This window comes from Globicephala melas, chromosome 21 (assembly GCF_963455315.2).
Source record: "Globicephala melas chromosome 21, mGloMel1.2, whole genome shotgun sequence".
NCBI lineage: Eukaryota > Metazoa > Chordata > Mammalia > Artiodactyla > Delphinidae > Globicephala > Globicephala melas.
Window position 1 is genome coordinate 29,572,126 of NC_083334.1, and position 23,845 is coordinate 29,595,970.

Consider the following 23,845-nt stretch of genomic DNA (forward strand, 5'->3'; position numbering starts at 1 on the left):
CCTGGGAAGTGGTTGCCCACAGTCCAGGCGACGAGTGCCCGTGGCCCGAGAGCAGATTAACTGCCCGATCGGGTCTGGCCTTCCTCCAGCAGGGGACCACACGCCCTTGGTCTGGGTGCAGATGTTCCGAAGTATTATTTGAATTCTTGCTCAAAATGTCAGGTCTGTGGTTGAGGTTTCCGTACCGGAGGGATTGCTACTCCTTTCCCAGCTTCAGGAAAGCAGAGTTGACACTGCGAGATAATAAGGCTCTTGCTGCCGTTGGCTGAAGAGCGCCGTAGGATGCAGAAAAATTTTGGTAAAGGTTAAAGGTTTAAAGCTCAGTTTGGGCTCTTTGGAGGGTCACGAGCATAGGAAACCCACTTGAATTACCTCCACTTGAATTATTAGGAGGTGCCATGCATATTTTCATTGCTGAATGAGTACTTTCAATCTTTAAATGTTGGCAGCAGCTTGTCCAAGTATGGAAAAAAGCTAATTGAAAACAAATCCAGGATATTTACTGTCTACCTGTAATTTTAGGCTACAAATAAGCTTGTCTTGATTTCTTAACTACTTGGCAACCGTTCAAGTAAATTACTCAGTACTGTTGACCAGAAATCAAAATGTCTTTGAAGACCATGTCACCATCATGAACATCATCGTATTCGAGACCATTTCTATTTGTTGGGATCTCAAATAACCATTCTCAAATCCAGGGCTAAGAAAATATTATTCGTGATTGTTGGAAATGCTCTTGAAGGAAATTTTACACCTTGAATAGAATATGCAAATTTTCTTCCCTTGCAATAGTTAAAAACACTTCAATCCTGATATCTGTATAATTGATTTTTTTCTTTTTCCTTTGGCTGCATTGGGTCTTCCTTGCTGCCTGGTGGCTTTCTATGGTTGCTGCGAGCCGGGGCTACTCTTTGTTGCAGTGTGCGGGCTTCTCATTGCAGTGGTTTCTCTTGTTGCGGAGCATGGGCTCTAGGTGCGCGGGCTTCAGTAGTCGTGGCACGCGGGCTCAGTAGTTGTGGTGCACGGTCTTAGCTATTCTGCGGCATGTGGGATCTTCCCGGACCAGGGCTCGAACCCGTGTCCCCTGCACTGGCAGGCGGATTCTTAACCACTGCACCACCAGGGAAGCCCTGATGTGTCTTTAAAGTACTGAATTGTTTACTTACTCCTTCTGTCTAGGTCCCTATGTTGACTTGTTGAGACAAACACAAATATGGCCTTCTACAGTTATAAAACAGTCTTAGCTATTGCCCGAGCAAGGTAAGCCTTGGAATTCCACCCCCCAATATTTATATAAACTTTATTTTTCTAGTTGGAAAAGATACATGTAAAAGGATAGGTTTAGTACAAAATTAAAGCTTTGTTGGTTTTAATTGTGTTGGTTTTTAGGAAGCTGACATTTTAATGTATTTAAACTTACCCCAGATTTTCTATATGCTTTAGAACTCAGGCTGAGTAATTTTGTAGAAGTGTGGGAACAGGTAAGATACAAGATGTAATGGCTTTAGAGTGACACCTCTGTAATGAGGCCCTTAGATGTAAAAAGGAGTAAAACGGCTGGTAAACAAGCCAATTCTAGGGTATATACCTGCCCCAGTAAGGTCTGTTATCACTTATTTGTTCCAAAGAATATTCACTGAGAACTTACTGCATGCCAGATATGTTGTATATTTTCCCCTTTGGCCATTCAAAAAGTGCTATACTTGGCACGCTTCAAAAATAGTCTGAAAGAATGGAAAAAGCTATCTCTTTGCCCAAAGAAGTCTCTTTGCCAGAAGTTGTCTTTGCCTAGATGGGTCTTATTTTTACTTTCAAACAATCTGATGTGTCAGTTTAGCTGAAGATTGTGAGTTGTCACAAAACTAGATTGTAGAGATCCCTGGCTAGGGAGCCCAATTCCTTTTTTTTTTTTTTTTAATTTAATTTATTTATTTATGCAGCAGGTTCTTATTAGTTATCTATTTTATACATGTTAGTGTACATATGTCAATCCCAATCTCCCAATTCATTCCACCACCACCCACCCCCCCGCCACTTTCCCCCCTTGGTGTCCATACATTTGTTCTCTACATCTGTGTCTCTATTTCTGCTCCGCAGACCGGTTCATCTGTATGCGGAGCCCAATTCTAACTCTTATTCCTAACATTCTTTAGGAATCTTAGGTGAAGGGCATTTCAGTAGTAAGTCCCTCTCATTTGAAGGAGTCCCTGGGCACTGCATAGACAAAGCAGTATTGTGTGATTGGTTTATCCCCACAGGGACCATGAAATGTCTCATTCAAACAATATATATATCATCAGTAGACTAGCTAAAGACACAAGTGTTCCACCTGTTTTATGATAATAGAGACAAAACTTTCAAACATAACCCAGGGTAAAAGAATGTTTGCTTTTTAAATCAATAGTCACAGAGTTTCTAACTTGTAATACGGCAATCATTCTTAGGAATTAACTTATTAATATTTCTCTTAGAGTATATCATTCACCCATAAAGCATACTATCCTTCAACTGGGCTCAACAGTTATATTTCATTCATTCATTAACATAATCTACTTTTAAAATGCAGGCTTCAAAACGATTGTTCTATTTTTACCGAATAAAATATCTATTTCTTTAATTTTTGGTCTTGTAATAGTATGTGCTCAACTCAGAGGATGTTGTTCTTTATTCCAGATTCCCTAGCCATTGTGTCCATCCCACCAGCTCTTCTCACTCCCCATCATTTGCATTTCTTCACTTACCAGATTCCCATTTAAATAAAACATATATGAAGAACTATGGCAGCAAGAAGTACTCCTATTCTACTCAGACAGGCCATAAAGTACTTCACTTAAGGACTAGAGTAATACAAAAGCTGCACACATCTGCTTACTGGCTGCAGGAGGTCCCGGGTAAACCTCAGCTGGAGCAAATCACAAAGAAGCCACAGGTGCCAAGCCCTCAGCCAACAGAAGAAACTGGAGTGAAGATTAAGGAAGAAAAGCGATCTTATAGGCAGATAATTATGGATGAACTTAAATATTATCACAATGGATTCTATTTGCTTTGGATTGACACCAAAGTTGCTGCCAGAATGGTTTGGAGGCTGTTGCACGGACAGGTGCTGACCAGACGAGAGGGACGAAGGGTAGGGCAAGAGTCATATTTGCGAAAGAAAATGGAAAGTTAAAATGAACTATTTGGAACCAACTTTTTTTTTTTTTTTTTTTTTTTGCGGTACGCGGGGCTCTCACTGTTGTGACCTCTCCCGTTGCGGAGCACAGGCTCCGGATGCGCTGGGTCAGCGGCCATGGCTCACGGGCCCAGTCGCTCTGCGTCATGTGGGATCTTCCCGGACCGGGGCACGAACCCGCATCCCCTGCATTGGCAGGCGGACCCCCAACCACTGTGCCACCAGGGAAGCCCTGGAACCAACTTTTAAGTTCCACTTCAAGTTCATCTTAAAAATCCCAGAGTAGGAATAGTAACTCATGGTGAGAATCAGAATTTCTTACTTGTCTGCAACTGACTTGCTGTACAACTTTAGGCAGCGTTCCTAAAATTTGTGTATATTTGTCCATGGAATGGTTATAATTGTGTTTTCTAATTTCTCCAAGGGGTTGAGAGGCTTCAAGTTTGATCTGTGCATCTGGAGTAGAAACTGCTGTTAATATATTAAGTATACGCATTTGAAAAAGCAATTTTAACAGATACCATGTTATTAAAATACAGACCCCTAACTTAGATAAAAGCTCAGAGACACCAATAACATGTTTTGATTGTCATAGATTTCATTGAAGATATCCCATAAATATTACTTCAGAGCTATGGTACAGAGGAAAATCCGGCCTTTCCATTTTATAAACAGCTGCAGAAAATCTGTCTTGGTTTTTTTTTAACACTTTAAGAACCAAGGCAGGCTTTTGTTTTTGTTTTTGGCGTGTCCTAAAATAATGACTATTTGCATATGCATTTGATTCTTTAGCTGTTGAGAACGTGTGCTGATTTATTCCGCCTGGTTCCATTTATGGTGTTCATCATTGTTCCCTTCATGGAATCCTTATTGCCAGAGTTTCTGAAACTCTTCCCAGAGATGTTGCCATCATCTTTGAAAGTGAATCCAAAAAGGTATGTAGGATTTTAAACTTTTTAAAAAATTAATAGATTTTGTTTTTTAGAGCAGTTTTTAGGTTTACAGAAAAATTGAGCAGAAAGTACAGAGGGTCCCCACATATCTCCCTCCCCCTGTTATTTCCCCCATTATTAGCATCTTGCATTCGTGTGGTACACTTGGTACAATCGAAGGACCAGTATCTATACATCAGTATTAATTAAATCTCATACTTTACATTAGGGTCCACTCTTTGTGTTGTATAGTTTGATGGGTTTTGAAAAAAAAATAATGTCATGTATCCGCTATCACAGTATCACACAGAATAGTTTCCCTGCCCTAAAAATCCCCTGTGCTCCACCTTTTAGTCCCTCTTCCCTCTTCCCCTAACCCGGGGCAATCACTGATCTTTCTACTCTATAGTTCTGCTTTTTCCAAAATGTCATGTAGTTGGAATCATACAGTGTGTAACTTTCTCAGACTGCCTTCCTTCACTTAGAAGATGCATTTAAGGTTCCTCCATGTCTTTTCCTGGCTCATTTCTTTCTATCAATGCATAATATTCCATCGTACGGATGTACCACCATTTATCCATTCATCTATTTGAAAGACATCTTAGTTGCTTCCAGTTTTTGGCAATTATCAATAAAGCTGTTGTAAATACTCATGTGCAGGTTTTTGTGTGGACACAGGCTCTCAGTTCATCTGGGTAAATACCTAGGAGAGCAAATTGTTGGATTGTATGGTAAGGCTATGTTTAGTTTCAAGAGAAATAGACAAACTGTCTTCTAAAGTAGCTGTACCGTTTTGCATTCCCACCAGCAAGCAATGAAAGTTCCTGTGGCTTCATAAGCATTTAGTGCTGTCGGTGCTTTGACTACTATTAGCTATTCTAATTGGTGTGTAGTGGTATCTCATTGTTATGTTAATTTGCAATTCTCTAATAACACATGACATTGAGCATCTTTTCACATGCTTATTTGCCATCTGTGTATCTTCTTTGGGGAGGTGCCTGTTCAAATCTTTTGCCCACTTTTTAATCGGGGTGTTTTCTTTTTGTTGAGTTTTAAGGGTTTTAGTATATTTTGGGTACAAGTTCTTTATCAGATATGTGTTTTGCACATATTTTCTTCCAGTCTTAACTGTGTCTTTTTCAGAGCAAATCTTTTTAATTTTAATGAAGTACAACTCATCAATTTTTTTCTTTCTTGGATCATGCTTTTGGTGTTGTATCTAAAAACTCACTGCCAAACCCAAGGTCACCTATATTTTCTCCTGTGTTTTCTTCTAGGAGTTTTATAGTTTTGAGTTTTACATTTTGAGTTAATTTTGGTGACAGGTGTAACATGAGTGTCAAGCTCTTTTTTTTTTTTGGCCTGTGGATATCCAGTTTTTCTAGCATCATTTGCTGAAAAAAACTATCCCTTCTCCACTCAATTTTAACTTTTTACCATGAAAAAATAAAGAAAACAAAAATCACCTGTTACTGCAGTGACTAGTTGAACAGTACGCATGATTTATTCAGCCAAACAGACCATTTAGTGCTTGTGAGTAGTCCCTGGGAAGAGGGTGTCCTTCTTTGATGGTCACTGTGAAAGTGAAGCGCTGGACCACCGAGGCAGCCCCTGCATCCTCTCCATCTGTGCCACTCTCCCAGACAGATGGATGAAGGCGTGGACACAACACTAGCAGAGGACAGAGAGGGCAACTTTGAAAGCAGACCAGGAAATGTTTCACGGAAGAGGTGACCATGGACCTGAGACTTTAAGAGTAGTAGAATTTTACCACACTGTTTGAAAGTCACTCTGGATAGAAGGAATAGCACTTAAGATGGCTTAACAGTGTAAAAGAGTATGCCAATCAGAGACCACTGACTGATTCTTTGTGGTTGGAGCAGGGAGTACAAGGGGATGGGTGGGAGAAAATGAGACAAACATGATGTGTTGGGGTCAGGTTGGAAAGCATCTACCACCCTAAGGAATTCAGAATTTGACAGTGGTGAGTAATGGAAGGTGTATGTAAGCAGGGGGTGAGAAAAACAGTAATCTCTATTTTAGATCAATCTAAATAATCTAATCAACCATGATTAGAGTTGTATTTTAGAAAAACAAGTTGCTGGCAGGAAGGATTAAAGAGGGCAGAGCCAAGTGAGGAAAACCAGCCGGAATGTTTTTGCAGCAGCACAAGAGAGAGATGAAAAAGCCGGAATTATGAAAGTTGCATGAGGAGTGAAAACTTTAAGATAGATTTGAGGGACTTCCCTGGTGGTCTAGTGGGTAAGACTCCGCGCTCCCAATGCAGGGGGCCTGAGTTCTATCCCTGGTCAGGGAACTAGGTCCCACATGCATGCTGCAATGAAGATCCCGAGTGCCGCAACTAAGACCAGGCGCAGCCAAAGTAAATAAATAAAATATAATAAAAACAGTAAATAAAATAAAATTTCTTAAAAAAAGAAGAAGATAGGGCTTCCCTGGTGGCGCAGTGGTTGACAGTCCGCCTGCCGATGCAGGGGACACGGGTTCGTGCCCCGGTCTGGGAGGATCCCACATGCCGCGGAGCGGCTGGGCCCGTGAGCCATGGCCGCTGGGCCTGCACATCCGGAGCCTGTGCTCCGCAACGGGAGAGGCCACAGCAGTGAGAGGCCCGCGCACCGCAAAAAAAAAAGAAGATAGATTTGAGACAGATTTAAGGGGTAGAATCAAATTGCAATATTTAACTGCCTGGCAGTGGTTTAGTTTACTTGCATTTAAAGTAAACAGGATCTAGAATTAATACCATAGGATTCCAAGGAAGGCATTAGTGAATGCAGGAAGATGGGGGGAATGAGGAAGTGATTTATCTAAATATTCCTCTTTCCTCAGCACTACTCATTCCCCAGACATACATATATACACATCATGGCCACAGTTTCAGACAATACTGTCTTCTTTGCTTTGTTCCATGAACAGAAGGGGAGCACGAGAGTAAGCGTGAGTGTGCTAGCTTTCTACTCACACCAGGTCACAGGAGCATGCGCTTCTCTTTCATGGTACTTATCTGGTATGCTTTCACATTAATTTGTGGAATTACTGGATTATCATTAGTCAATAATGGTTGTCTCTCCCATTAGACTAGAAGTTCCATGAGGGGAGGGACTCTTACTTGTTTTTGCTCATTTTATCCCAGCACCTAGCACACAGTGGATGCCCAATAAATAAATGGATGGATGGATACAGATGAATGAAATGGATGGTTAAATGGGTTTTAATGATGGTGTCGCCACTGTGTAATTTTGGGGGCTGATTCTTTTAAGATCTTTCTAAAAAAATCAATGATCGCTGTGATTGGCTGGTCATTAGAATCTCTTGGGCAACTTAAGGGGGAAATGTATATATATATATATATATATAAAAAATATATATATGTGTGTGTGTGTATATATATATACTATACACACACACACACACACACACACACACACACACACATATTCCTGTTCCTCTCTACTCACCCTGATCATGGTTATTTTTTATTTTATTTTATTTTTTTTGGTACGCGGGCCTCTCACTGTTGTGGCCTCTCCCGTCCGGAGCACAGGCTCCAGACGCGCAGACTCAGCGGCTGTGGCTCACAGGCCCAGCTGCTCCGCGGCATGTGGGATCTTCCCGGACCGGGGCACGAACCCATGTCACCTGCATCGGCAGGCAGACTCTCAACCACTGCGCCACCAGGGAAGCCCCATGGTTATTTTGAAAATACTACCACACTGCATCTGTGATAATGAATGAGAATTTAGAAATACTGGTCAACATAGTGTCTTAAGAGTATACATTTAATTCTCTTTTATATAGTGCTTTGTTCATATCTGTTATGGCACTTAACTCATTGTCTTATAATTGATTCTTTCTGTTTTCTTCTTAACCTGTAAGCTACTTTAGCTTAGAGTTAATTTCCTAGTTTTCTTTAGTTTGTGGCCCAAGCAAAAACAGGGGCCACTCACACTAGGGGTTGACTTGACCAACAGCCTAGATGGCTTGCACCAGGTTAAGAGACAGTATGTATCTGTTCTAAATAGTGACAAAGGCTTCCATTGAGGGGACATTTTGGATCTATCAAATACTTATGATCATTGTATCAATGAAAAATGAAAGGTAAGATTAAGGAGACAAGCTGCAAATCAAGGCTACTTTTTAATTTGCTCTGGTTATCACAAAGCGCCTTCAGTTAGGTCTGAAAATAATATTCATACGTGAAATAGGGATGACCGACAACAAAGCCACAGTTATTTTTCTCTCATCTTTATCTACCAAGTTGTAATCACAAAGAATTAACTTTGATTAACTTTTTCCTCTTCTATTATGAAGGAAGAAAAACAGAAAAAGAAAATGGCTGCGAAGTTGGAACTAGCAAAATTCCTTCAAGAAACGATTGCAGAAATGGCAAGGAGGAACAGGGCGCAGCTGGGGGATACCTCCACCCAGTTCGCATCCTACATCAAACAAGCGTCAGTCTTTTATATAAAACCGGACAACGTATCATCATGGAGCTTCCAACTTGTTTATAATCTCTGAATTTGCAAATATCTAAGTTACAGAGATATAATATTGCAAACATTTATGGGAGTTTGCAGGAAAACCTATCTTAAAGCCATCAATGTGTTGAAGATGTTGATAACTTCTTGGAAAGAACAGTAGAATGAGACTCAAACTTCTGAACTGCTCCTAATTTTTCAGTTGATTTAGGCTGACTTCCGACAGATTTTTTTTTTTTAACTCCTCTTTGTAACACAGGGCACGCTTCCACTTCCAGACAGAAGACACAATCCATAAATGCTTTGGCGTCTTTCAAATAGTCTACAGGGAAGATTCAGTTAAGTAGGAAGCACGTTTTAATCAGCCCCTTCGTCCCACTACCTAGGTCCAGACAGGCCACAAGCCCAGCACAAAGGAGATAGTTCGCTTTTCCAAACTCTTTGAGGATGAGCTGACCTTGGAGCACCTCGATCGATCTCAGCTGGTGGCCCTTTGCAAACTTCTGGAACTGCAGTTCTTTGGAACCAACAATCTGCTCTGCTTCCAGCTCCTGATGAAGCTGAAATCTATGAAAGCAGATGATGAAGTAAGAGCTGAACTACAGTTGTAGGGGATTAGCCAGGCCTTGGGGACTGTCTTAGGGTGGCTTTGTGACAAAGTGCAGTGTCTTCTGTTAGGTCTGCTCAGGGGCTGGTTCTGGAAGAATGAATGGTTTAAACCAGGGGGTCTCCAACCCCCGGGCCACGGACCAGAACCGGCCTGTGGCTTGTTAGGAACCGGGGCCGCACAGCAGGAGGTGAGCGGCGGGTGAGAGCAAAGCTGCGTCTGCCACCCCCCCCCCCATCGCTCTCATTATCATCTGAACCATCCCCCTCGTCACCCGGCCACCCCCGTCTCGGTGGACAAGTCGTCTTCCACGAAACCGGTCCCCGGTGCCAAAGAGGTTGGGGACCACTGGTTTAAACAACCACTGACAACCTGAACCTTGATTACTCACTTGAGGAGTTGCCTGTCGTATTCTTCAGAAGGCCCTTGTAAGCAGTTAGTAGTTTGGATGTCTTAGCTGGGACTAATCTAAAGCAGTTAGGGTCTGCTGGGAAGGAACAGCAACCCAGTAGATCCCTGAGAACAGCAGATTCCACCGCCAAGGACAGTGCGCGACCCCCTGTACCTCCCCTCTGCTTCTCCCCACACAGCTGGGTGAGCCCGCCTGGTACGAAGGGGTGGCAAAGGATAATGCAGGGAGGGAAGGCAGGACCTCGACATCTTCTGGAAGAAAAGGGCACCATTTGGACTATAGCTACTAATTAGAGTCCTTAAAAAGTGGGAAGACAGGCTTCCCTGGTGGCGCAGTGGTAGAGAGTCCGCCTGCCGATGCAGGGGATACGGGTTCGTGCCCCGGTCTGGGAAGATCCCACGTGCCGCGGAGCGGCTGGGCCCGTGGGCCATGGCCGCTGAGCCTGTGCGTCCGGAGCCTGTGCTCCGCAACGGGAGAGGCCACAACAGTGAGAGGCCCGCGTACCGCAAAAAAAAAAAAAAAAAAAAGTGGGAAGAATGTTTCTTGAATCTGAATCAGTTGCTTTAAAAGCATTCTGCCTGAGGGAGCAGAGCTCCCAGAACTGAGAAGGCAGGATCCCATTGGCCCCATTTAGATGTTTAGGGGTTGCTTTTAGAACTTTGGAATAAACAACACCGGTCCCAGAAGTACCACAGTTTGGGGTCATACCAAGCAGAAACTGTGTTAAGTTGTTTTCTGAAGGAGTTTTGCAGACCAGGGAGCTGGGGCCGTTCCTGGGGTCGGGGAGGACCACCACCCATACGTGCAACAAATGGTCCATTGAAAGCTTTTGTAGTGGAATATTTTTCTATGAGTCTTAAAGCTGCCGCGAAAGGGAAGTGGAGTAGAGCTGTCACAGCCAGGCGAAAGGCAACGCAAGAGGGGAAAGAATTACCTTGGGGACAGGCAGTTGAGGAGTTCTGTCAACTTCTCTGATGTTATTAATACCTGTTTGCGGGATTCCCTTCATGTCAACCACTGCACCTCCCGAGGTCACCTTGCTTTATTAATTGCCTGGCCTTTGCAGCAGTCAGCGCGGGGGACAAAGTGGGAAAGTGACAGATTCTGCGTTTCCCCCGATTTGTTGGAATTAGGTAAAATTGGAACCAAAGGATCCAATACCATTCCTTACGTTTGTTTCAGGTAATTGCCAAGGAAGGGGTGAGTGCTCTGAGCCTGTCAGAGCTGCAAGCGGCCTGCAGGGCCCGGGGGATGCGCTCACTGGGTCTCACTGAGGAGCAGCTGAAGCAGCAGCTCACAGAGGCAAGTAGCAGCTTTACTGGACCCTCTTCCCCGGAACTCTCTCCCCTGCCATCTGCAGACCTCGTTTTGTGATTTGTGCTTTGCCATCTTACCTAATTTGCCTTGTTTAGTTGAGCCGTTGGCAGCTGAAGAAGCTGGATTTATTTATTTTTTAATTAATTAATTTATTTTTGACTGTGTTGGGTCTTCATTGTAGTGTGCGGGCTTCTCATTGTGGTGGCTTCTCTTGTTGCGGAGCATGGGCTCTAGGCGTGAGGGCTTCAGTACTTGTGGCACGTGGGCTCAGTAGTTGCGGCTCGCGGGCTCTAGAGCGGAGGCTCAGCAGTTGTGATGCACGGGCTTAGTTGCTCCGTGGCATGTGGGATCTTCCCGGACCAGGGCTCGAACCCGTGTCCCCTGCACTGGCAGGCGGATTCTTAACCACTGCACCACCAGGGAAGCCCTGGATTTATTTTTGACAGAGACACGGTAGGTACTCTATTAAAGAGTTCTCTATTGCTGCTAACACACCACCACAAATGTAGGGGCTCAAAGCAGCACCCATTATAGGCTCATGGTTTTGCAGGTCAGAAGTGCAGGCTGTTTTCCTTTCTGGAGGCTGTGTGGGAGACTCCACTTCCAAGCTCATTCAGTTTGTTGGCTGAATTTAGTTCCTTGCAGCTGTGGAGTGAGGTCCCTGTTTCCTCACTGGCTCCCAACCCCAGGCTACTCTCAGCCCTGGAGGCCCCTCCACCTGCATGAACTTCTCACATGACGTCTAACAGCAGATTTAAGGTCTCACGTGATTAGGTAAGACCTACCAGGATAATCTTCCTATTTTAAGGTCAACTGACTTGGGACTTGAATTATATCTGTAAAATCCCTTCATGGCAGCATCTAGATTAGCGTTTAATTGAATAACTGGGAGAAGGTGTGGGTACACGAGGGACTGGAAATCTTGGGACCATCTTCGAATTGTACTTCCTCTGGGTATTATAAGGGCCTGGGCAAAAGCTCTGATAGAAGGCCTGTCATCCGTGTGAATCCATCTGGAGCCACCTTGCCGGGGGCTCAGCTGGGGTTGCTTTCCCAGTTTGTGCCCCAAACCAGGGTCAAGTGTTAGCTTTGTAACAGATTTCCCCTCAGATAACACAGTCTCCCTCAAATAAGAGATTTTAACTGAGTGTCAATGCTTTACAACAAAGGAATAACTCCTATTACAATCCTCATTCCTGTAACTGTATAAAGTGTGTACTACGGAGTATACACAAATTATCTGGGAATAGGAACCACTGTCGTGACTTTGAACCCCGTCAGGTAGCTCTTTCCTCTTCCATGTCGGACCTGCTCTGGTTGGAAGGTGAGCATGTTATCAAGGGGTATTTAAACATCATTTATTTCCTGAACATAGAGTATTAAGTGACTTCACACTGTCAAATTGCTTTCTTGAAAGGATGTATCATTTTACAATGTACTTCAAGGGGGTGAGAATACTAATCCAACCATACAATATTCAGCACTCTGTAATGTAATTCCAAAAATCCTATGCTAGGATACGGCTGACATTTCACAGAAAGGAAAAGCTAAAAATGGTAAACCTAGGAAACATCTTAACTTCAGAAAAAGATAATTAAAACTATGCAATTTGGGAATTCCCTGGTGGTCCAGTGGTTAGGACTCCACACTTTCACTGCTGAGGGCCAGGGTTTAATCTCTAGTTGGGGAACTAAGATCCCACAGGCCACATGGTGCAGTCAAAAACAAACAAACAAACATACAAAAAACTATGAGACTCCACATTCACCTGTTACGTTGGGAAAGGTCAGAGTCTGGTGACACATCGAGTTGGAGAGGATGTGAGGAGAGAGGCACTCATGCATTGCTGGTAAAATCCTCCATGGAGGTTTGGCAATAGCTTTCAAATTTTAAAAATGCACTTACTTTGCCCTAGAAATTTCACTTCTAGGAATTTATCCTATATTCTTGCACATGTGCAAAATGAAATATCTACAGGGTTATCTATTGCAGCACCATTTATGACAGCAAAAGATGGAAAACCGTAGAATAATCAAATTATGGCATTTCCGTACAATGGATTCCTTTACAGACGTTTAAAAAGAAGGCAGCTCTACATCATCTGGTATGAATCAATTTCCAAGATATTTCAGAAAGCAAAGGACAAAACAGTGTGTATACTGTCACACTTGGTGTAAAGATAAACATAAAAATATCTATTTTATATGCACAGAATATCTCTGGAATATTGTATCAGGAACTGCTATCAGTGGTTGCTTCCAGGGAGGGAAATAGGGTAGCTAGAGAATAGGGTAGAAGGCAGGCTTATTTTTATTGATTAGATTTTATTTACCTTTTGAATTTTGTCTCTTGTGCGTGTATTATATCTGTCTATATACACATACATACATACATTTAAAGTTTGGCCATTTGGTGCTTGAAAACTTACATCTCATTCTAATGTTAATTTCTTTGGTTATGAATGAGGCTGATGTATTCTTTCACATTATCGACTTCCTACTGAAGAGAAGATACTTAGCTACTTTGATCCACAACTGGTTTGAGAGTTTAACTGAACCTCCCTCTCAGACTCTGAAAGCGAGAGGCTGCAGGGCCCAAGCACTGGTGCAGAAGCCAGGAGACGTGTCCCTGTCCTTGTTCTGCCCTTAGTACTCAGCGTGCGCCTGGGGGCTGTAAAACCAGGGAAGAGTAGATGACCGTGGGTCCAGCTCCCACGTCCTGTGATTGTCATGTTTCATCCTCCCCCCATTCTCCAGTGGCAGGACCTCCACCTGAAGGAGAATGTCCCTCCTTCTCTTTTGCTTCTGTCCCGAACCTTCTACCTGATAGATGTGAAGCCAAAGCCAACTGAGATACCACTCAGTGGGGAGGTAAGTCCTGGGTCGGTGGGGAATCTGGACCCCAGGACTGGGGCCTCTCCGCAAACCTCCATTTCCCGTTACAGTCAGAGTAGGCATTTCTTTTGGCATATCTTGGAATTTGGCCCAAGTGGCTTTAAAAATCTTTAAAAAATGAAAATCACTCAAACCACCTCTAGCTATGTAGCTGTTACTATCTTTAGGAGTCTTATTTGATTTAGGAGTCTTATTAGGAGTCCAGTTTATTCTTTCTCCTTAAGTATCTAGTCTTTTTAGCGGGTTTTTTTCCCCCACCATTCTTTCTCCTTTGAGACTGAATGGTTCCTGTTCTTTCATGTCTATTTCATTTGTCCAGATTCCTATTAATTTTTTTAAGGTTTTTTTTTTATGTGGACCATTTTAAAAATCTTTATTGAATTTGTTACAATATTGTTTCTGTTTTATGTTTTGTTTTTTTGGCTGCGAGGCGTGTGGGATCTTAGCTCCCCGACCAGGGATTGAACCTGCAGCCCCCTTCACTGGAAGGGGGAGTCTTAACCACTGGACCACCAGGGAAGTCCCCAGATTTCTATTACTTTTTAAGCAGTGAATGGCCAATCTAGAATATAAACAGTTCTTTTTGTCTTCCTTCAACTCTTTTCCTTAATCATTTTTTTATTGCCTTGAACTCAGCAGCCTTTTTTTCTCCTGGTGTTTTACTGAAGAACCCAGGACTGGCCCAATCACTAGAGCATCTTGCTCTGGGTCCATCAGAAAGGGCCTCTCGCTTCCCTACTTTGTGGCTTCATGTCTGACTCAGAACATGCATCAATGATAGAAGATGCTGCACGTGTGACTGAGCAGATTGAACTAAGTACTTTGGAGTGAGGACCAATCATTTTAAATCTTAGTTATGCTATTGACTCCTTGGGCAAGCCAACAAAAATGATACAATGTCTCGCATGAAAAATGTACTTCAGTAGTTTTGGACCTGATTCATAAATGTGACTTCTGAAAGGGAAGTGAGATGAAGGTCTTGGAAGAAGTAGGGCCTAATCATATTTCAGTATGCTTGGATGTGCTCAAGTGATACTTGAAGAATAAAACTAACGCTTAAGGATCTTAATCTTCAATAAAGCTTGAGGAGGACAGCCAAAAAATAAAAAATAAAAATAAAAATAATGTACTTCAGGAAACACCATCTTACTTTCCCTTTCCATATTTCCAGAGACTAATCTGGATTTGGGCTTTGTCCAGAAGGATTCTAGGGAGACTAGGAGCAATTCTGGAACATAAACCATGTTCTAATAGGCTGCTGGGTTCTTACATTTTCTGAGACAGACCAGCTATTTGTCATTTTTAGACTGCCCTTCAGTCGCAAAGAAATTTTGGAGTAGCAAAATGTCTTAGAGCTAAATTTGAGTTTCAGAATTATTCTAGAGGGGCATAAACTCTTGATCCAGATGTTGTTTCTGGAATGGTTAATAAAGACCTAAGAAGTAAGGACAAGCTCCTAGGCATTTTATTGTTGTTGTTTTTTTAAATCCATGCTTTTAAACTTCTCCATATATACAAAATGAAAACAAGTAGCATACTAGGTTCAGTAGAGAACTGAGAGACATCAAACTGAATATACTATAGTTTTGGATATACGTAGACCCTTTCCCTCCAAAGTACATGAAGAAATTACTTACTTCCAAAGAGCAGTGATATATTTGCTTTTCAGATCTAATTAATGTAATTGTTGAAGGCAGATTAGCTAGCTCTTCTAAAATACTACTCCCTCCCTCCATTTTCCTGGTGTTGCAGGGCATCTATTATGCAGCACCTACCATTTGAATAAGTCAGACAAGTTTATCACTTATTATTAGACACCATATAAAGATGTCACTTTTGACTAAGTTATAGCAATGCTATTAGAAACTGATGGGTAAATGAGAAATGGCCACTTTTGTGTTTTTTTTTTGAGAGTGAGAACAGGATCAGAATTGGCAAATCAGTAGCTTGTTAATAACAGAGGATTTTAAGTATCAGAATCTAATTAGAGTGCAACTAGGGTGCTCAAAACTCAAAAGATAAATAATACTAAGTTGCTATTTCAGGGACATGTACTTCAATATGTTACTCATAAAGGAAGTCAGGGATTTAGTGGAAAGCAAATTGTGCTGGAAAGTACCGACTACCGTAGAAGTGCTTCTGAGTTTCAGGAAGAACAGAAGGCTTAGCTTATATAAAACATTTCTCTCCCTAGGCTCCCAAGATGGATATTCCCGTGGGATCACCCACTTCCTCTGAATCTAAAGAGAACATGGCGGGTTTAGCACTTCAACTGAAGGGAACTAAGGTTAGACAATTACTTTTCATTTGCTTAAGTGAAAATAACAAGAAGTTAATTTCTCTATTTTTCACCGCCTGAATGAAACTGAATTTCAATACAGTGGTGTTCTTTAATATGGATTTTTTTTTGGTACTGCTTGATCTGTTTCTAAGAAAGTTCAACATCTGGCTATATGTACTTAGGTTCCAGATTTTGCCTGTTGAGTCCAGTGCCAGATGTGAAGTAGCTGTTTCAAGCTCCTGGTAGCCATGGCAGGGTGACTGTAGACACAATGTACCTTTTGCTGTAAGTCAGTAACCCAACTCTCAGCTCTGATGTTTAAGGATGAAGAACTGATACAGCTGCCGCCAGCTACATCATCACTTACACCATCAAATCCTATTTCATTATGTAAAGGATCCATCACTTCTGCTAAAGAAGCTGTAAGTTTCTAAAAAAAGAAAACCCTTTCCCTCTAGTTACTTTTAAGGGCAGTGAGAATCTAGAATTATAACTGTTGCAAAACACCGCACCCTGTCTCCCTGTCTTCCAAACAGGAAGCTGGAGGCTGAACTTTAGTCATCTTTATAACCACTATATTTTTTAAAAACTCCATGACCCAGGGCTTCCCTGGTGGCGCAGTGGTTGAGGGTCCGCCTACCGATGCGGGGTGCGCAGGTTCATGGCCTGGTCCGGGAGGATCCCGCATGCCGCGGAGCGGCTGGGCCCGTGGGCCATGGCTGCTGGGCCGGTGCATCCGGGGCCTGTGCTCCACGATGGGAGAGGCCAAGGCAGTGAGAGGCCCGCGTACCGCCAAAAAAACAAAAAACAAAAAGAACCCATGACCCAAAAGTGAAAGAAAAAAAAAATCAACAAACGCAATCGTGGATCAGACCTAACCATGTTAAGTCTAGAAGCTAATTACAATATAGGCAGATTCTTATTTTCTGTTGCACCAGATGGAAATAGTTCCCATATGTTGTGTATTTCGCACAGGCTTCAGATGTCAGGAAATACTAGCAGGAAAGCAATTTAAATCTTAGGAGAAGTGCATGTAAATAAGAAATTACTTATCTATCCACTTTTCCCATTTGGGGGCGAGAGCAGAAAGCCTGCTGCAGTGAACAGTAGGGGGTCACGGGGGAGTTGAGTTGTGGCGTGGCTTTGCTGACTCCTGAGAACCAAGGAGAGAACCAAGGAACTCCCAGATGTTTAGGCCTTGTTTGCATGTCTTCTTTCTCACTGTGACCAGTCCCTAAAATCCTTATGTTTTGTACCCCGACACTCCAGGCAGAATCACAAGACAACCCAGAACAGCAAGGCTAATTCGAATGGAGCATAAGGACTCATGGAGGATGGAGCGCCCTCTCTCTGGCTTCCTGCCCTCAGCAATGGCATCCGTAAAGGACATCCCAGCCAAGACTACCTATGTCTGGTTTCAGATATAAGATCAGACATTTAGTCCTTGGGGCAGTCTTTTGAGGCCTTGTAACCATTCAGATGATGTCAGCAGCAAGACCAAGTTCAGACCATTTGGAAAACTATAATTGCCAAGTCCATTTCCCCTGTAGCATTAGGTCATCCCACTGGACCTTGTGTAAGGCCCACCCGCCATGTTGTTTTCCAACAGCTTCATGTCCTTTAAGGGAGGAAATTTTTTGCATAATGGAATCAGCTTGGTGCCTTAGATACCTCTTGTCTCCTCTGGCTTGGTAACCCGGGTAAGAACTTGGGTACCTCCGAAGCCAGTGATGGTGAGAGTGCCTGACCCATCAGTAGGAACAGTGCCCTGGAAACGAAGTACCTTCTGAGACAGAATGGATATAACTCCCCAGTTAAGTCTTCCTGGATATAAAGAAGAAAAAGCTTCTTGGAGAAGCAAATGGGGAGTTCAACAGACTGGCAATCAGAAAGACTTGGCCGCAGCTTGGCTGTTCTGAGACAGCCCCTCTCGGGCCTGCAGAGGCTGCAGGGATCTGGGAGGCTGCCACTCTTCCAGCACATATGGCTTCCATTAGCCTCCATTTGCTAGGAAACATAATTAAGGGTTTAAGACTTAACCATTTGTTTGTGCTGGGTGTGTGTTTTTCTGGTCTGTTTGTCTTTCACAAACAAGACTATCTGTTAGTCACAGGGGTTGTTAGAGTCTGATATCATCCCTACGCTACCCAGTAACAAGTATCATGTTCAGATATTTACGTTGGGTGTCTTCAGTGTTGTCCATACTGAAAAAACTTAACATAATAAATAGGCTGCCCTGCAGCTGACCACCAGCCTTCTTCCCTTGGGGAGTGCTTAGAAGGGGAGAGGTATTTCAGCTGTGGGTGATGAAACTGGATTCCTTTACTTGCTGTGAAATTGAAAGCAGTTAGATGGGAGTCAATGGAACCAAGGAAAACTCACATCTCCCCACCTGGGATCATCTAAATGAGGAATGTCACCAGCATTTCGCAGCAAGGAAATGCACTTTAAAACGCCTCCTAAACCTCTTCTCCGCCTCACCATGTCCTGCCGAGGAACGCCAGTGCCTCGACTACGACGAAACCCGACCGTGCGGCCTTCCGGGCATCTCAGCATTGGCTTCGCAAGGTGATTCACAATAAATTTTCCCATTTTTCAAGTGATGGTTGTTTAATTAGTTCACATTTCAGGTGTTACACGTGAGAAAGGGATGAGCTAGTGCACTTGCTCCACCCTGTTTCAGCTGGATGCCTCACGGGTGCTGCTGGGCTGCTCTACAACTCTTCCTGGCTTTCCCCATGAGCAGAGTGGGACTGGTTAGCTCAAGGGGTTTGGACCTCCGTTGGACTTCACCCATTTTTGCTTCATAAATAGGCACCTAAGACACTTGACACACCTCTCCTCCCCTTCTTCTGAGAGTCCTCAGAGAGGTCAAGGTCGTTGCTTTGTTTCATCATTGAGAGCCCTTGGCTGGTGGGTCCCATGATCGTTAGATGCAGCCCCCTGCTGAAACCGAGCTAGTGGTGTTCTGGTAAATGATTAACACCCGACTCTGGCAGGGGCCGTGGTTGCAGGGGGAGCCCTGATTTGTAGCCTTCGCATATTACGGTGATGTAAGTACTCCCACAAGGTTGATTTTCAAGCTACCAACAGGAGGTCACCGAACAATGCAGAGTTGGGAAGAGATGTACACGATCAGCTCAAGACACCATACTTAACAGACCCTAGGCCTCCTGGAGGAACGAGAGACACTTAAACCTCTAATTGGTGCCTGCAGCAACTGTATCAGTTCCATGTACCAACACAGGCATCTGGGAGGCAGTACCGTGTAAATGGCCATAAATACTGTTAAGTGCCAACCTAGAGAGAACTTGCCCCAACAGAGTGTTTCTGAACACCAGGGTTCCTGCTGATCTGGCTCTCAGCAGCTGAGGGAATGGAAGCCTGTCTCCTTCCCCCGCTCTCTACTCTTCCCCACACATGCAGATACTGCAGCTGTACCGGCTGCTAATAATCTGAGTATAACTTTAGGCATTTTCTAAAGCCCAACCCCAGTGGTGATGTCAGACTCGGCCCTCGTCTCACTCAGAGAATTCTGCTCCAAAAGAAAGGTGTTGGTGGCATCTGACATGTGTGGACCTGCACCGTGTCCATGTCTAATCCTGTATTTCGATCATTACAGGTCACACTGGTGATATCGAATAAATGCTCTATAACGTTAAAACCTAGACTAAAGATTTCCCGGTCCCCACCAGCGCACAGCTGTAGGTCAGGTCAGACTAACGGAACGTGAAAGCCGATTGGCACGTTCCTTAATCTTTGATTCTGGCTTGCTGGCTCCCCCCACTGGCGACTGATCAACACAGCGACTCTGTTGTCATTGAGACAGATTCTTTCCAGCTGAGGTTTGATCTTACTTACCTGAGATCAATACGGTACATTAGCGGTGCCCGGGGAAGGATGCTCCCCAGCCTGTGGCAATTAGAAAGGGCGGGAGGGCAGTATCGATCGATGCTGTGGTGATCCCAGGCCCTAATCTTTTAACCCTCAGGAAACCAGACACTCAGTGCCTTGACAGCACGACATCTTCATTAGATAAGCTGGATTCCTTTCCTCGGGAGACCCAATCTGGTCAACTAAGTAAAATGGCCATTTCATTTTCTCTCAGGTCAATTTCACTATCTTTTATTTGCCAGTCAGCTCAGTCTCTCGGGAAATTCACGGGGGCTTTCAGTAGCAACAGCGAGGACATCACTGTTACAATAACAGTGCCTTCTATCTCCCAGCACCTCTCCCGAAGGTACAGAAAGCCCTTTGTAAAAGATCGCCCATCCGTCCACACAGCCGTGGGCAGAAATCATCACGGGTTTACAAGGAAAGGCCCCACTAGAAGGTGTCAGGCAAATGGTTTTAAGTGCTAAAATTCATTTCCTGGCTCTGCCAACGTATGCCTTCTTTAAAACATAAACACAAATCACGATATGTTGACAGTTGCATATTCATTCACAGAGGAGACCCAGGAGAAGAGAGAACTTTACAACGGTGCGAGCCCTGCGGCTGCCGAGAAATAGCTCAGAAAGGAAAACTCAGGAGCAAAAAGCCCATTCTCCCGACAGGAATGAAAGCGTGCTGGACTTCCTTTTGCACTCAGGAGGAATCCAGCAAAGGGCAAGACTTGGGGGTAGAAGCCGAGTTCCAAGGAGCCAGGACCTACTTGGTGAGGGCAGTACTAACCAGCAGGTGGTGGAAGAAGAAAATTTCCCAGCAGCCAAAGCACACACATTCAGACCATGTTCTCCCTTTCCTGAGGGCCAGGGTGGAGTTTGTATAGGAAGAACCATAGGAAGCCAAGATGTGTGATAGCCCCAACACACGCAGTCTGATCACACGAATTCAGGAATCGTGGATGGGCAGGGGGGAGGGGGAATCATGGACACAGAATAGCCTGGGAGGCAAGAAACATGAAGCAAGGGGGCCTGAAGGTAAAGCTCGTCTTAGGGGACAAGTCCTCCTTCACACAGAAGCACGGGCAAAGCCACACCCACACACAGAGGGGCAGCCGCGCATCTGGGCCTGAGCGCCTGCAGGCCCTCGTCGAATCGCGCTTAGCCTACTCGCTGGCTCTTCTGAGGTCGGCCCCCAGCTCCCTGTCTGACCCTCAGACCCCACCTGGCCTCACCCTCTCCCCCGAGGAAGTGGTCCGTGGTGGAGAGGGCCGCAGGGCCTGGCCCCAGGCCCAGCTTCTCTGCTCCCTGCCCATCACGCAGCCGTCTTCTTTCCCTGTCTTTCCCAAAGCATCGCAGAGCTAGGAGGCTTGTCCGGAGGCCTCAGTGCAGGACCTGAAGGCAAGAGCTGGTTGGGCGTGGGGACCACAGAGAGCACGCAGTGCCCTCTGGACAGACAGCCCCAGAGCCCGTCAACCTTGCTCCTCTGCAGCTGACATTCTCTCCCGTGTCACACAGCCCGTATAAAAATGAAGCAGCAGCAATTTTTATTGAGGGACCTAAACTGAAAATAGGTTTAGAACATAATTTAAAAAAATAAAACAGCAAAAGTAGCAAAAAATATATGACCTTTTTAAAAACATTTTCCTTTTTTTTTTTTCTTTTTTCTTTGTTTTTAACATATAGCAACTGATGCCTCCCAGCCACCAGGAGCATCTTACCCAATGGGTAAATCTCTGGTAACGACCCTTTTAAAAAGACATGTAAATATATACTCAGATTTATACACTTTGTGTTTTCTTCATAGCTATGTACAAAGCCCCTGCTCTGGGGCTGGGCCCCAGGGCCACAACACTGCTCCCAGCCTTTGCGTCCCCATCCTCCGGTACCAGGTATTTGGTCAGCAAAGCAAATGAGTATCGGAATTAAGAAGCCACTGGCACCATCCATCTGGAGCAGAGGTCGCCTTCCACGGAGGCCCGAGTGCTGACCACCCCCCCTCACTCCTGCTGTAGCCCGAGGCCCGGGCACCCGCCACGGGAACACAGGCTGCACGGAGCAGACAAAACCAACACAGAAAACCTCGGTCGGCTCTCCCTCGTGTGCTGCCCGTGCCCCCACTGCCTGACCCTCCAGGCAGTGCCAGGCGGCTGGGAGGGGTCCCGGTCCAACATCTGGGACGGAACCAGGTGGCCATCAACAAGTCCCCGCCTCCCTGCTCGTCTGTGTCAGCGGCAGGCTGAGAGGAAGAGGAGAGGGGAGCTCGGGGGCGACAGCTGGCTCCTGCCAGCAGGAAGGGCAGAAAGGAGGCGGCGAGTCCAGCGGGAGCGGGGCTGGGGCCGTAGCTGAGGATGGAGTCCGGGGAGGGGTGCGGGGTGCTAGTCAGCGCCGTTTGAGTCCGCCATTGGCCAGCTGGGCCGGGTGTCGGGGCAGACAGGGCTCCTCGGGCAAGGGCTCGTGAGAGAAGACGGAATCCTCCCCAGAGGAGCAGGTAGAGCTGCGGGTGTCGGGGAAGCTGGGGGAGTACTGGTCCAGGGGCATTGATAGGTCCAGGTACTCCTGTGGGAGGGGACAGAAGGACGCTGGACCCGCACTCTCCCCCCGGCAGCGGCAGGAGGAATTCAGAGAGAACCCGGCCGGCGGGGCCTGAAGGCCTGGGCAGGGCAGCCTCACCTGGTTGGAGGTCAAGGCCACTATGCGGTCCAGGTCTTCCACCAGCTGCTTGAAGGTAGGTCTTTGAGAGGGTACCGCGTGCCAGCAGTCTCGCATCATCATGTACCTGAGGCAGGCCGGTGAGGGCGGGGGAGGGAGGACCAGAGCTGACAACAAGGCTCGGGGCGGAGGGACCACGGGAGGAGTGACCGGGGAGGGCTGCGGTGTCCGACTAAGCACCCCTTCTTCCCTCTGCCTGCCCAGCCCATCTCTCCCCCAGGGCCCAGGCCTGGACCCCAGGCATCTTCTCCGGCTTACAGCTCATTGGTGCAGTTACTGGGCTTGTCCATACGATGACCCTCCTTCAGCAGCTTGAAAAGCTCCTCCACAGGGACGCCAGGGTACGGAGAGCCGCCCAGAGTGAAAATTTCCCACAGAAGCACCCCAAAAGACCACCTGTGGAGGAGCGTTCCGGGCACAGAGCTAGGCCACCCTGCAGTCCTTGCTGCTCTCCCTCCCCAGCACGGCAGGCACGCACCCTGAAGCCGGCCCCGGCCCCCAACACAAGTCCCTACCCCCAGGGGACTCCAGGGGACCATGACCTCCGGGAACAGAGTGAAGGGGCACATACAATGTTTTTTTCTCTCAGGGATGGAATGCCAGACTCTACCGCCCAGGAAACTCTCTCCCGGCATCCCTGGCAACTGCTTATTTCAGACTCACACGTCGCTCTGGTGGGTGTAGATCCGGTCAAACAAGGCCTCGGGTGCCATCCACTTGACAGGCAGTCGGCCCTGCAAGCAGCACGGGGACACTGGTGGTGGCCCGGGGCAGGCGGGGGCACATGCAGGGCTGGACGTGGCTCACCCCACCACAGTGGAGCGGAGCCCCGGGCAGAGGACGGGCACCGAGGGCGGCGCCAGCACTTACGTTGGTCGTCTTTTTATAGTAGTCGATGTGGTGGATGTCACGAGCTAGGCCAAAGTCTGCGATCTTCATCACGTTGTCCTCCGTCACCAGCACGTTCCTGGCGGCCAGGTCTCGGTGTATGCACTGCGGAGCCAGGAAGGGAAGACGGATGGGAGTGAGGAGGGCGGGGCGCAGGGGAGGGTCTGCAGCCGTCTGTGGGCCCGCTCCCCTCGCAGGCCTTCGCCCACCTCACCACTCGACCTCCCCGAACGGTCCAGCTGCCCGCTAC

The 23,845-nt window shown here is 45.7% G+C and overlaps 2 protein-coding genes across 13 annotated transcripts in view; one reads left to right on the plus strand and one right to left on the minus strand.

The window, feature by feature from the left end:
- The first annotated feature begins 1,213 nt into the window (after nt 1-1,213).
- LETM2 (leucine zipper and EF-hand containing transmembrane protein 2) lies at nt 1,214-16,662 on the plus strand. The gene is given in 11 exon segments (XM_060291507.1): nt 1,214-1,260; nt 2,674-3,127; nt 3,965-4,082; nt 4,085-4,107; nt 8,434-8,571; nt 8,987-9,187; nt 10,802-10,921; nt 13,693-13,806; nt 16,025-16,117; nt 16,435-16,533; nt 16,648-16,662. Coding segments are annotated over 11 exon segments (1,422 nt in total).
- Nucleotides 16,663-21,517: 4,855 nt separating this feature from the next.
- FGFR1 (fibroblast growth factor receptor 1) overlaps nt 21,518-23,845 on the minus strand; it is a 48,129-nt gene continuing 45,801 nt past the window's right edge. For all 12 annotated transcript variants that reach the window (XM_060291697.2, XM_060291696.2, XM_030833599.2 and 9 more), the window contains 5 exons: nt 23,578-23,700; nt 23,371-23,441; nt 22,966-23,103; nt 22,669-22,774; nt 21,518-22,554 (listed from right to left, as the gene is read on the minus strand). In XM_060291697.2, the coding sequence (XP_060147680.1) occupies nt 22,378-22,554; nt 22,669-22,774; nt 22,966-23,103; nt 23,371-23,441; nt 23,578-23,700 (615 nt within the window). In that variant the 3' untranslated portion in view covers nt 21,518-22,377. The remainder of the gene's footprint in view (nt 22,555-22,668; nt 22,775-22,965; nt 23,104-23,370; nt 23,442-23,577; nt 23,701-23,845) is intronic.